The sequence below is a fragment of the Gavia stellata genome, chromosome 7 (assembly GCF_030936135.1).
Source record: "Gavia stellata isolate bGavSte3 chromosome 7, bGavSte3.hap2, whole genome shotgun sequence".
Classification (NCBI taxonomy): domain Eukaryota; kingdom Metazoa; phylum Chordata; class Aves; order Gaviiformes; family Gaviidae; genus Gavia; species Gavia stellata.
In genome coordinates this window covers 42,653,223-42,667,023 of record NC_082600.1, presented here as the reverse complement: position 1 = coordinate 42,667,023, position 13,801 = coordinate 42,653,223, and the positions used below count along the sequence as shown (strand labels likewise).

Here is a 13,801-nt window from a genome sequence, read left to right as displayed (position 1 = left end):
ACTGCCAACATTGAAAGAATCTGCCTTTGCCTCTCCTCTCACCTTAGTATCTAACAAAAACAACAACAGCAGTACAGGAAGCACAGCAGTAGAGTTGAGTCTGGTTATGTCTGAAGAGCAAACATACTAGAGTTGCTATTTAATGTATACCAGATAATGTTAAACAATGCATGACACTTAGGACGCATTTCCCCACTTACAAGAGTATCTGAATGGGTTTGGATTTTTGGGGGTGGCGTTGGCATACTGTTCCCCGCCCTGAATATATAATTTGGAAGCAAGATGTAGACTGGGCTATGTAATACCAAAAGGACAGATTTGGTTTTAAATGCTAGACCTTTCTTTTGACATTTACTATTGAGACACTAATGTTGAAGTGTTGTTAGAAAGCAAAACTGTTTCGTGACTCTAACGTGCATCTAGAATGGAGAGGTTTTCTTTTTTTTTTTTGTTTTTGGTAGATTCGAGAGGAAGACAAAGATCCTGTCTACTTGTACTTTGAAAGTATGATGACTTGTGCAAGGGTCCGAGCATATGAACGCAAGAGGGAGGAGAAAAAGCAACAAAAAGACAAAAGTGATTCGCAGAATTCTAGTATAAAGGTAAGGAGTCACACTGTAATTAAGCATGTGTCATAGAACAGGCAGAGATAGTGAAGGTGTTGAAGTAATTTTTTCCCCAGAAACTCCTATGTGACATGAGGGCTTGACTTGCATTTGATCGTGATAGGGCTGTGGAGCCTGGAGCCTAAATCGCCTAGCAGTGCTGGTAGACTTATCTTGTTACTATGATGGTCTTGTCTGTGGAAATTCCTGACTGCCAAGTGCATTATTGTGTGAGGCTTAAATGTTCATTGTTAAAAGAGCTGTTCTAAGATGAAAATTGTAACGTGGTCAAAGTTAGCATATGTTTTATGATTCGGGGTGACAGTATGATGAACTAGTTTATTTTGTGTTGTGATTTTTAGTGGAGAAGAGAGATACACAGGATGAATATTTTTCTTGCATTTCTTTCTTCCCATAGGAGCATGAACCAGAGCTTCAGTCTTCTGAGAAAGCAACCTGTGAGATAGACAAAGACACTGATAAATCAGGAGGTAAGAGCTGAGTCTTGAGTATAATTCGACCACTTGGTAGTTCCAAATTTCTCTGGGTTTTTTGTGTTGGCTTTGTTTTCTTATGAAGTTGCAGCTATTGATGAAACCAAAGTCCATTTGCTGGGGGAGTTGTTGTCAATAAAAATCTTACGATATGCTTACAGTTTCCTGTTTTCTTAAGCAGTTGTGTGTGTGTCACATGGGAGATACAGCAGGCTAAATATCCAGTACTTGCTGTTGCTCTAAGGTTAAAATGACCAGTATTACAGTAGCTTGTTTAGCAGTAAAAGATAATACTGCGCAGCAGACCTGTCTTCAAGAGTGATAATTAGATACTTGGGAAGGAATGGAGATCGCTGTTCATGGTTTGTCTGGTTCTTTTGTTTTTTCCTCCATTTTTCCTTACTATTACTTTGTAGTTACTGAAGAATTAAAAAAAATCCAAGTGGTACTGTGAGGATGGGATTCTCGTTTTCTCCACTTAGAACTGTATGGGACAAGGAAGCACCTATACTTTATTTGGAGTTGTTTGATGTTGATTTCTTTTAGTTCAAGTTGAAAGGTTGAATTGAAGTTTTGCTACATTATTATATACTGGGTTTGAATTTCTAGTCCATAAAGAAGTAGGCTAGACATCTGTGTTCTCCTTGAGTCTGAAGTGGCCCAAATCATGTTACGAACTTTAAAATGAGATATGTACTAGAGGCATTGTGTCATCCGCTACTGAAATATAGCTGCCTTTCTGAGCTGAATCTTTTCACTGTTTAATGTATACAACAGCGCACTCTACATTTAAGGATGGGAATGGAAAAATAATACAACTAGTTGAAAATGCTGGTGAATTGGTAGGTGAAATTAAAATGGCCAGGACACAGGGTTCAACATCCTTACAGTTTTGCAAAAAGTGACGTTGGATCTCTAATGACAACAAAAGGTCATGCTTCTGTTATACGTCTTCTGCAAAAGACAGTTCTGCTAGCGGCATGTTTGCCCCTCATGTCTTTATAGGACACTGGTCCTTTTCTGACTCCAAGAGAAAAGTGCCATCTCTTGAATAACCAGCGATGCTTTCTACTGCATGTTGGTGTTGCTTGGAGATCTTTCATCCATGTACTGAAACAACCCAGCTTTGTTTAGCTTGTGATGCAATGGAATACAACCTGAGATGGTATGGCTGCAGGGAATGAACTGTGAGAAATAGTTACATTAGTTTTGCAGTGAGTTTTTGCTTGCTTTTGAAGCTCTGCAAGGGGAAGTGATGCTTTGAACAGTTCTTTTATTTGTTGTTGCCCTGCAGCTGAGACAAGGGTTGGAGGTGTGGGCAGAATAAAACTGTTTGAATATCCAGGTGATTAAAATGCCATAGTATTGCAGAAACCTATTTCAATTCTTTCTCAGAGAAAAGCTGGTGGTCTTCCCGTAGTGAGGGGGACTCTTCCTCCACCTCCTATGTTCATCACACCACTCCAGGTGGACCAACCAAACTTATCGAGATTATCTCTGACTGCAACTGGGAGGAAGATCACAATAAGATCTTGAGCATCTTATCACAGAATATCAACAGTAACGCGCCACAGTGCCTCAAAGCGGGTAGCTTCATTATTGAATTGGCTTCGGAACATAGGACCGAGGATGAGAACCACCCTCCCGTCTACTCCTCCAGACTGAAAATTTCAGTGCCGTCCTACCAGGACAAGGACGAGAAGCCTGAGATACCTGTCTTGGAGACTCCTGATAGTGGAGTGCCGTCACGCAAAAACCCAGAAAATCTGAAGTTCTTGCGGGCAGACACATTGGACAAACTGCGGGAGAAGTTACATGGGGGCAAAGGCTTGCCTTTTTATGCAGGGGTTTCTCCTGCAGGAAGGCTGGTCGTCTACAAACGCAAAGCTAATATGAGCCCCTCAGGCTTGATTCAGGTGGGTCCCTCTGCCTTTACTGTGGAGATTAGATTCAGTTTCATCCAGTATTCCAGAACTCCTCGAAGGGGACAACACTCTTTAATTTGTCTGCCTAGTCTTTTGCCTGTCCAGACAAGGATTCTTGGTATCTGGTGGCATTCCTACCTCTCCATAAGCTTGTCCCTTTCAACATTGACTCAGTACCAGGAAATCTGATTGGAAGTCTGAAATCTGATGGTTTAGCTTGTCCTTTTGGCCATTTGGGTCTTGGTGGCTCAAGTACAGAATCTCTCTCAAGATCTTGGTGCTTTGGAAAACTCCCTTCAGATGCATTTGACAGATAATACTTCTAAATGAGTGGCTGTTAGAGGCCACAAAAAGAATATTTTCTGAGGAAGTGTACACTGGGACAAAACTCTAAAATGAAACTGTAAACATTAAATTGCTTTTTGCTACAGCTTACTGTTAATCTTCACTAATAGCCTGCATCCTCTTTGCATAATATATGTTGTTCATCAAGAGACTTCATAATCCTAAATTCAGAGTGAGTCCTTTCCCTGCAGATTCATGCTGCCAACTTGGTATTATGAATTGGTGGTAGAATCTGTAGGGCTAGGATGAAGATCTTTTTCAATCAAAGGTATTTGTGGTTATAGTAACATCACTTTCAGAGAAGACACGAAGTAGAAAATAAGAGTAAAATTTATATATATGGCACTCTCACAAAGAGAAGCTAGTGGAGAGAAAAAATGTAGGGGGAGATTTCTTACTTTTATTAAAAGTTGATCAATAAAAAGAGTTAAGGCCTTATTTAGTGTGTTAAATACATTTGGCTTTTAGAAGGTGTTATCAAACAACCTGAAAGTAAAATGCAATGCTACCAAAACTTCCCATTGACTAGTAGGCATGAAGCCTGACATTCAGAAGGATGTTCTGTTTCTTCTTTCCCGTGCAGTCAGTTACCACTACAACTCTGAATTTGAAGTTAGTCAACTCATCATACTTTCATTATAGTATTAAATAACAGTACGGATAAGAAAAAGCTTTTAGAAGCTCTTTAGAGTTTTGTCCCAATGTATATGGCATAAGTATTCTTCTGTGATGCTAGGTGTTAATTAGGTTTGAGAATTTTATCCAAAATTGTCCTCGAATTTGGGAACCCATTTTTATTCAGGACTGTAGCATAAGTAACAGACAGGAAAAATAAGTGCTAGCTTCACTCTATCTAATTTTGGTGATTTCACATGCTCCTTTGGACTCTGTAGTTCTATGTGAACAGAGTCTGAGTAGCATCTAAAATCTCTATTATAAAGATATAACAGAATTGTTTGAAGTTCTCCTGGGCAGTAAGGAAATCAGGAATTCCCATTCTGAATTGCAATGTTTTTTTGAAAAGGACATTTGGAAGTCCCATGGAATGAAACACCTCTCCAGAGGTGGTGAATTAGCATTCTTTTCACAAAATTTCCCTTTTCCACTTTTTTCAGGTTAATGATAAAAGGTATCCTCAGGCCAAACTGCTTTTGGGACAGATGGGGGCATTACATCCCGCCAATCGGCTAGCAGCTTATATCACAGGCAGGCTGCGACCCACAGTACTTGATATCTCAACCCTCAGTACTGTGATCTCCAAGGTAGCATCCAATGCTAAAGCAGCTGCTTCTGGGACACCATCAGTCCAGGTGCCCACAACATCAACTCCCAAAACTACATCTTCCACCAGCACTACTTCAACCCCCACTGTGACGACTCTGAAAACCCATGTCCCAGCACAGAGACAGATAGGTAGGTTGGAACTTATTACTGTGTTTTAAATTGCGTGAAGCTGAACTAAAAAGTGAGTGTACAGCATTGCTGTTGATTTCTGTGCAACAGTGCATGCTGCCATTGGCTGCATTGCCTACCTAAACTGCCTCTGCAATAAATAACCTTGAAAGCAGAAATTTTTACTTTGACTTCAGAATAAGATTACAGATGTTGACTATTAGTTATTTTATTAATGCTGCTTGAGCATATTTTCAAGAGACAAGGAAGAGTGGATGGAGACACGCTGAATGTTAAGCTTGGATTTTTGTTTTGAGAGTTTCCTTACTATGATTTTTAATTGCTTTTCATCAAACATCGATTTAACTTAAAATGAGTAAAGGATCACTCTAATCTGTGGTTCTTCGCTGTTAGTTTTTCTGATGATGTTGCACTTGTAATTGGAAATCTTGTGACCACCAAAGACGTGTGAAGTGGCAGTGAAAGACAAAGATGGTCCAAATCTGGATTAGCGAAACAACAGGTGTGCAGCCAATAACCACACCGGCCTGTAATCTCATTGATTTCACAAGCTAAACAGGGTTGGACTTAGTCCGCACTTTGTTTTTTAAAAAAAAAAAGTATCAGAAGAAGCATGTGGTACTTGTGTCTGAGTTGGTACTGCAATGGTTACCCCAGTGTGGCAAGACAGGAAGTTGCCTTTAACTATTACATTTTGCATGACTTTAAATAAAAAACAATAAAATATCTAGTGCCCATCCACATATTCCCACATGTTAATTAAAGATCTGAAGAAGCTTTGCAAGAGAAAAGGATGTTACCTGTGTCCTGGCAAAACTTTAATTTCTAATTGATTGATTAGTTTCTTTCTGCTTAAATTTTCATTGCCATGTAAATGGGTGTGTTGCTCTTCTTGTCCTGTAATAAAACTTCTTGTTTTGTGTGTTTTTGCAATATTAAAGAGCTGGCTGCATTTCATTGATGGGTGAAGTGATCATTGCATATATGGTTTAAGTGTTCTGGCATATTCTGGGTTAAAAATGCTATATGCATAAATAACTACAATACTGAAGTTGGGCTTGCTCCATAATCTCTATGCTGTTGTATTCATCTGTAGGCATCTGGAGTGATGTAGATGCAGTATTCTGATCCCTTGGAGAGCAAGGGATGAGGGAAGGGATCTTCCCAATAGTGATTACTTCTCAGTGGTTAAATTTGTCCCATCCAGTCCTCAGTTGCACGAATATCGCTGCAATGAGAAGGGGACATGGCAAACTCTGTCTCCCTTCTGCCCCCTTCCCCCGTGGCTGTGTAAGATGTGGATACAGTAGAAGGGAGATGAAAACCAAGAAGCAGTGAAAAGAGGAAGATCACACCAGCTGTTACAGGAAGAATTTGAGGGTTAGAAAGTAGTTTGAGCCCATTATTTTACTTAGGTGTTTGTTTTCTTGTACTGTAATTAGAATTGTCTGTTCATAGTTTCACGATAAAGAACAAACCCTCAAGACCTGATTGTTTTGTGTGGCCAGGAAGAAATGCAACAAAAAAACTATAGAAGTGGAACAAAGCAGACGTATTTCTAATATGTAAGGCATGTTCAGGACTGCTATAAAGGTTTCAATTTAATTACAAGGTACAAAGAAAATGGAGGCTCAAATTCATGCTGAAATCACAATTGTAGCACCTCATGAAAGGCAAAGAGGAAATCTATTAAAATTTTGACCTGCAAGTTTTTATTTACAGCTGCCCGACCCTCACCTGGTGGTGTGTTCACACAGTTTGTGATGAACAAAGCCGGAGCTCTACAGCAGAAGATTCCTGGAGCGAGCACACGCCAGCCTCTGTCAGGGCCACAGAAGTTCAGTATCAAGCCTACGCCGATAATGGTTGTTGCTCCCGTGGTTCCCTCAAGGCCATCTCCAGCTCAGTGCACAGTCTCTCCTGGGGTCACTACAGCCACCACCACTTCTCCAGTTACTGTGGAAAGTACCAGTGTGGCAGCATCTACTGTGACCACTCCTACGCAAACAAAGGCTAATGAACCTGCCTGCTCTCCTCCTGCAATTACAGTCACAGCTGCTCCTGCAACACCTGGAATCAACACCTGTACTACTCCCTCAGCCACCACTTCTACTGCCACTGCGACCATAACAAAAGCAGCGGGGATTGTTGCACCGGTAGCAACCACGTCATTCCCTAAAACTGTAGTAACAACACCAACTGTTACTTGTCCTGTTGTCACAACATCCACTTCTACAGTTGTACTAACAACGACTGCAACAGCTACATCTGTGGTGACCACACCAACTTCCTCTGCTGGCTCTGTTCCGATTATACTATCAGGAGTTAATTCAAGTCCTTCACTGAATCCAAAAAGAGGTAAGGCTTAGGTGCTTCAGGCTATTACTGCAAACACTTCCTTTTTTTTTTTTTTTTTTATTCTGCCTCCTTCATAGCTAGAATACACTCTGCAACTGTAGAACCCAATTTAAATATAGATTCACTTGCTTCACCCGTCTCTCCAAAATAGGATAAGAAATGTAACCTCTCAAGTTGCTTGTTTTACTCCAGCCTCAGCTGGTAGAGGAGGAAAAAAAATGTAGCTATCTGGTCAGTGACTGCTATGAAATGAGCTGGAAGTCTCACATAATTTCTTGGCCCATAGAAATGTATAGCACAATTATTGCTATGACTGGTAGAATTTTACGGTTGGCATAGAGTGTAAGAAGTAGGTATGGAATTACTCTCTCATTGTTAACATGGAAGTCCTTCTGAGTCATAGTTGAGAAATGTTGATGGAACTGCATGAACAAGACTGTTGTGGCCTGGATGGTTCTATGTGCATTCTGTGAATAAAAAGACAAAAAAAAAAAAAGTTTTCAAATGAGATCCAGTTGTTTCCAAAATATTTGTGCTTGTTTTCATTAAGGATAATGCCTGATTTGTAGGCTGTTCTCTTAAGCTGATTTTTATATAACTTTTAAAATGTTTCAGAAGATCCTACTCCACAAGCTGTAAGTAAGACTCCTCAGAAGATGTCTCCTGGAACAGAGAAACGTGTAGGACCTCGATTGTTGCTGATTCCAGTGCATCAGACATCTCCTGCTTTACGACCGCTGAACAACACGCAGCTTGCTCAGAGGCAGAGGATGATCCTTCAGCCTCTCAGGAGCCCTGGTGGTGTGAACCTGTTCAGACATCCTAATGGGCAGATAATTCAGCTTGTACCACTGCATCAGTTTCGAGCTGCAGGTGCTCAGCCCAGTGTGCAGCCAGTGATGTTCCGCAATCCAGGTACAAAGTCCAGTGTTTCTTTCTTGACTGACGAGTGTGTTACCCAGAAATTAACAATGTAATAAATGTCTTTGTGCTGTTCCTTTCCCCTGCTGGAGGTAATTGAACAGAGTCTAATTTGGTTCTGCGTGAGTAGTTAAAGAACATTGTGTAATTATTCAGATGTAATGCAACTTAAATACCATGTGTCAAAAATACAGAAAGTGCGGTTAATAGCTAAGTCACCAAAATTTGGGAGTTCTGTGCAGCAAGTAAAAGGGCTTGCGCGTGTGTGTGGCAATGGAGCTGTGTCGAGTGTACTGTCAGAACTTAAAAGAAATTCTGTTGATCTGGCGAGTCAAAAATAATTCTTATTCGAGATTCTCTTAAATGAGCTGTTACCTGTGTCTCATTGGATATGCTCCTCTGTTTTTGTTTGGTTTGCAGGTTTGTTAGTGCTTTTACAGCAGCTACTCGGAGCAAATGTTACACTATGGTACAAAATTGCTGGGTTTTTTCCTCCTTAAAGTGTGAGAAGAAAAATAAGTTCAATTTTCATCTGTTTCTCTAGTGCATAGTTGAGGACAGGGTTGGAAGAGTTAGAAATTGCAGGTATCTGACAGAAAATAGGTAGGATGCTTGTTGAGCATACTGTTGTACATATTTGTAAATAAAATGTGCTTATAAACAAAATATACTTTAAATGCATGTTTACTTTCCAGTAGGATTTTTCTTCTGTTCTCCCTTTATAAAGAAGCATCTTGAGGAGAGGGAGGTGGAGTGGTGTTGAAAAGAGAGAGGCGAGAGCAAGCACGGTAGATGACAAAACTTTGGGGAGGAGAGAAGACAATCCTGTGCCTTAGTTGAGGTTTGAGCATGAGGTGTAGTAAAGAATCAGTCAAAAAGTTCATTGAATTTCTTTCTGGTTTGGGGCTTTTGCTGTACAAGAGAAACTAGTTGCCAGTGGTGGTATTTTTCCTTCTTTTATGGAGTTCTGAAACGCCGCAGAAGAGTTCATTAAGGTGAAAAAGATTGTGGTACAATCTTGTAGTCTTGTCATAGTTTTTCCCTGTGGAAGTCTTTTTCTGAGGGGGGGAAAAAAGGATTTAAATTTTTTTTTTTTTTTAGAAAACCCCCATTTTCCTGTTTTTCAATAAATGGGAAAGTAAAATACAGAGGACTTTAACTAAATGCAATGACTTTTTGATTAAAAAACTTAATGCTAAAACTTAACATTAAATCTGTTAGAGTAGCCACCTCATGTATTTTACTGGGGTGTTCCTTATAAAAATTCAACAGTTTATCTGTCTTTATGCAGTACCAGCTCTTTCACTGAGAACTTGTGGTCAAATACCTGATTGTAATCCTTGATAATGCTGGCTACTTCTAGTACAGCATGAAATACTGAAACTAAAAGAAAAAGAATTGCTTTGAGGAAGCATTAGCTGATGTTTTGTTTTCCTCACAGGATCTGTTGTAGGAATCCGGTTGCCTGCACCTTCTAAGCCTCCTGAGTCACCTGTGTCTCCCACTTCCTCAGTGTCTTCCACTTCTCCTGCCACAAATTCAGCTGTACAAACTGCAGTCCCCAAGTTATCCCCTACATCAAACCTAGCCACTCAAGCATCTTCTCTTCTTCCTTCCGTAACAAGTTTTGTGTCACAGGCAGGCACTCTGACTCTGAGGATCTCTCCTCCTGCTGCTAGCGGCGTGACAAATCAAACAGCCTCCGAGTCTAAAATAACGTGCAGCTCAGGTGGTCTGCCAGCTACCACTGCTAATCTCATACCTTTACAATCCGGTAGTTTTGCTTTACTTCAGCTCCCAGGACAGAAGACTGTGCCAAACTCCATTCTTCATCATTTCGCATCTCTTCAGATGAAGAAGGATTACAGGAAAATATGCAAAAAGGAGGACTTGGGTGCTGCTCAGCAGAAGGAGAATGGGAAGGCTTCACGCTCAGATGACATTGAAGTTATAGAGTCTGAGATCACAGTGTCAGACAGGAAACAAGAAGAAAATCCGTTGTCAGTTAACCAGTCAAATAATGTTGAAGAATCAGCAGCTGGCACAATCACACCTGATAGAAATTCCACTACATTAGAGATGGTGGAGAAGGACTCGAAGGTGCTAGAGAGTTCTTGTGATGATAGCTCTTCCTCTCAGCATGATGTTTCTGCAGATGTCGTATCATCTGACCATTCATACATCAGTGAGAAGCCAAATGATGAGGAAGAAAAAGGGGCCTTTGAGGAGAAAGAGGATTCTGTCAGTTCTGAAACTGTAGTGGAGGCTGTTTCAGCTAACTCTGAAACTGTTTGTGGGTCATCAGATCAGTCTCTAGTTGCTCCTCTGGATAATGCACATCCACAGAGTCTTGAGAATGAGGAGACTGGACAGTTGAAGAACCGTGGAAAGGAACAGATACGTGCTGAACAGGAAGAGAAACCAGTAAAAGAGCAGGAAGGAGATGCACAGACAAAGGTGAAGGAGGACAACGAGGCAAGTTCTGGGCAGTCACAGAGTCAACAAGAGCAAGATACGCAGCTGGAGAACAAGAAGGAACAGAGAGGGACTGAACTGTCTCAGAACAAGCAAGAATGCCAGGGTGATGCCTTGCAGCCAGATATGGAAAGGAAGGAGTACAAGGGCTCTACAGAAGCAGCAAGTGTAAGAGAGAAAAAAGGAAGTAAGTCTGAAATCAGTTCTGCAAAAGAGCAGGATAATGCTTCAGGAGAAGAGTATACCATCAATACCGAGGAAGGCAAAGCAGACATAGCTGGGCAGGAGGGCAGTAACAACAAAGAACGAGGTGCTTTTGATTCTCAGGAAGAAATGAAAACAGGTCACGATATTGTAACACATGTCAACAGTTCTTGGAGCAAAATATCTAGCATTGTACCCACTTTAGAAAATAAAAGCGAGGCAGATAACAAAGCTGATACAGCTGAGAAAAGTGACTTCCTGACACCAGAAGAGAGGGCACAGGAAGCCAGGCATCACAAAAAGGGTTACATGCCCACTATTGATATAACTGCTGATGATATGGAAGAGGAAGAAGAGGAGGATGATGATGAGGATGAAGAGGATGAAAAAACTGATGATTCTGCTGATGAGATGCTGGATGGTGCTTCTGACTTCCCAAGTGAAGAGGAAGTAGATGTTGAAAAAGTGGTAAGCATTTAACTATTTATGAAGGGATTTTTATTTTTTTTTCTAAATTGACCAACTAACATGTCATGACCCATGGGTTTGAAAGACACAGTATGGTATTTGTGTTCTGGACTTCAGTTTCTTTAGAAAGCCTAGATTGGGTTTCTGAGTGGAAATGTCTTTTATTTCTTCTAAGCTGAATGCTTTTTTTATAGGTAGCATTGTAGTGGCCTTTTAGAAATTGTCTGGTTTTCAGATAATGGGAGTTATATTGAACAAGCTGCAGTAGAACCATTGCATGTTGTCTTCCTCCAGTGTTTACTCAAGCAACTTGGTTCTTTGTAATATGACTTATGATCCTAAAATGTAGCAGTCAGTCTAGTGTTTGTTATTTTAAGCTCTTTCCTTCTACTTAATTTTTGTAGCCCTTAGTTAACATTTATTTATGGAAGGGCTGTTTGAATATCTCCTTAAATTTGCCTTGAAATTTAGTAATACATTTCAGTAGTGTGTGAAAGCTGTCATTCCATATTTGATAGAAAACAAATTGCTCCGGAAGTCACAGAATAAGAGTAAAAAACATTGTGGTTAGTATAGTTATGTGTAGATTTTAACGCTGATAGAATTTCCATCAAATTTCACCCCAGAATTAAAACAAAACACTTCCACATGTAACTCCTTGATGTACTTTTTATATATCAGTATGTGACTTTAAACAGTGCATTGTTACTTAAAATTTATGAAGCTGTGGTTTTGTGAGTCAGTCAAATGGACATAAGAAATAAGGTAGCTGTTTCTTGGGATGAGATAAAAGTGGAAAGAGAAAGGTTAAACTGGAGAAGAATTGAAGAACAAACAAATTAACAATAGGAGAGATTATGTTAGTGTCTTCAGGAATATTAAAGTATATAGTTCTTTTAGCCCTTTTGTGTTAATGTAGTCCTCCCACAGTTGAAAGCCAAATTAGGCTTCTTCTAACCATACCCAGAGTAACTCAAATAAGTCAGCAACTCTGGCTTTTAGAGAATCTACTTCACTTACAGAAAAATTGACTAAGCAGTTCATATTCCAGCTCACTATTCTCAGGCAAGATGATAGCATCTCAGCTGCATGAAGGTGAGGAAGTGGAAAGAAAGCACATGTAATTTTTGGAAGTTCTGTCAAGCTGAAAACTGAGCTGTTGCTGTCTTGTCTTAAGTTGGACGGTGACAGTTTAATAACTCCTCTATCCTTCACTAACTTCAGCAGAGTCATCATCAAGTTTCGAGAACCATGGTTAATTCGTGCCTGATGCCTGATAAACTTTCCAGACGAGGTAGTCTTAGGAATCTGTTGGTAAGCCAACAGGTAATATAATGTCTAGGTCACCAAGTAGCCTGTTACCAGGGTTGATGTTTTAAAGATATATTTTCTTTTGTGCTGCAAAAGGATGATGAAACGAAAAAATAATTATCAGAGATTATCGGAAGTGTTTGTTTTGGAAGAAACTTACTATGCAGGTTTTGACTAACATGGTTTGGTAAGCCATATAAGGGTATGTCTTCCCCATAAGCTCACACAAACGTGAATAAGCTAGCTTTGGTTCCAGAGCAGTAAACCTGAGGAATGAGATCTCAGAGGACTGTAAAAACCTGTCTGGAATTTGGGTGGGTTCTTGGTTTGTTAGTCTGTGTTGCCTGCAAGTTAAGTTACCATGCCAATGTCTAATGGAGAATTTGGTTTTAAATCTAAATATGTAAGTCTCTGTTACTTTTCACTGGGATGTACTGTTTTGTCAGTGTAGTGCTTACAAGACAGACTGCACTGATACTATTTGTCAGACTGGCTGAAGTCGGATCGTATAAACAGACTACTGGAGAATGTTTATCTGTTTCATTAAGCTAGTGGAAGCATAGAAGCAAAGTGTACACACTTGTCCACTAATACTTTTATTTAGTGGAAATACTAATGACTCTCTGACTACTAGTTTAGAACATGGACAGGGTTTAGTTACTCAGGAAACAGGTATTAAAAACCCCAGAAAACTTCAGTGAGAGTCAGGATGATAGTTGCTTACCTGTAGTAGCTATTACCATTTCTTTTTTAGTACATTTCCCTGCACTGGTTCTCACTGCAGTAATGACTTCATTGTTCTTAATTTTGCATATCGATGCTCTTCAGTTGACCTTCTTACCTTGTGCTAACTTTGTGTACTTGACTTAAGAGACTCTTGTAGACTCCTCTACTCAACAAAGAGGGAAGCTTCCTGAGACGTATCTTTGCCCTTTCGCATTTCCTACCCTGAATTGCATCAAGAGAAGCTTAGGAGGGTTGATTGTCTTGGGTTTGGTGATATGAATAAATCCTTGTGAGAATATCTATTTAAGCAAACTAATCGCTATCAGGACCTGCTGGCTGAAAAAGTTCAAGTGCGATGGTCTGGAACATGATGTTAAACTCTTGATCTCCAAGGCATGATGATGGCACACAAAATTCCTGTTGAGAATGACTGCTTGGCTTGGGCTAAGTCACAGACTGTGTCTGTGAATTGTTCACGAGTGCTTGTTGGCTTAAGCCAAAACCATGCCAGGAGTTGTTCTAGTATTTTAATGCCTACAGATAGAGTCCCATGGTC

The 13,801-nt window shown here is 40.1% G+C and overlaps 1 protein-coding gene across 2 annotated transcripts in view; it reads left to right on the top strand.

Moving 5' to 3' along the window:
* Nucleotides 1–13,801, top strand: part of MGA (MAX dimerization protein MGA) — a 48,134-nt gene that overhangs the window by 18,649 nt on the left and 15,684 nt on the right. Inside the window, exons 10-16 of one of the 2 annotated variants that reach the window (XM_009813941.2) lie at nt 462–602; nt 1,024–1,096; nt 2,495–3,015; nt 4,485–4,782; nt 6,505–7,140; nt 7,756–8,055; nt 9,503–11,208. In XM_009813941.2, the coding sequence (XP_009812243.2) occupies nt 462–602; nt 1,024–1,096; nt 2,495–3,015; nt 4,485–4,782; nt 6,505–7,140; nt 7,756–8,055; nt 9,503–11,208 (3,675 nt within the window). Of the gene's footprint in view, nt 1–461; nt 603–1,023; nt 1,103–2,494; nt 3,016–4,484; nt 4,783–6,504; nt 7,141–7,755; nt 8,056–9,502; nt 11,209–13,801 lie in introns of both variants that reach the window. The other variant, XM_059819245.1, reaches the window with a different exon arrangement.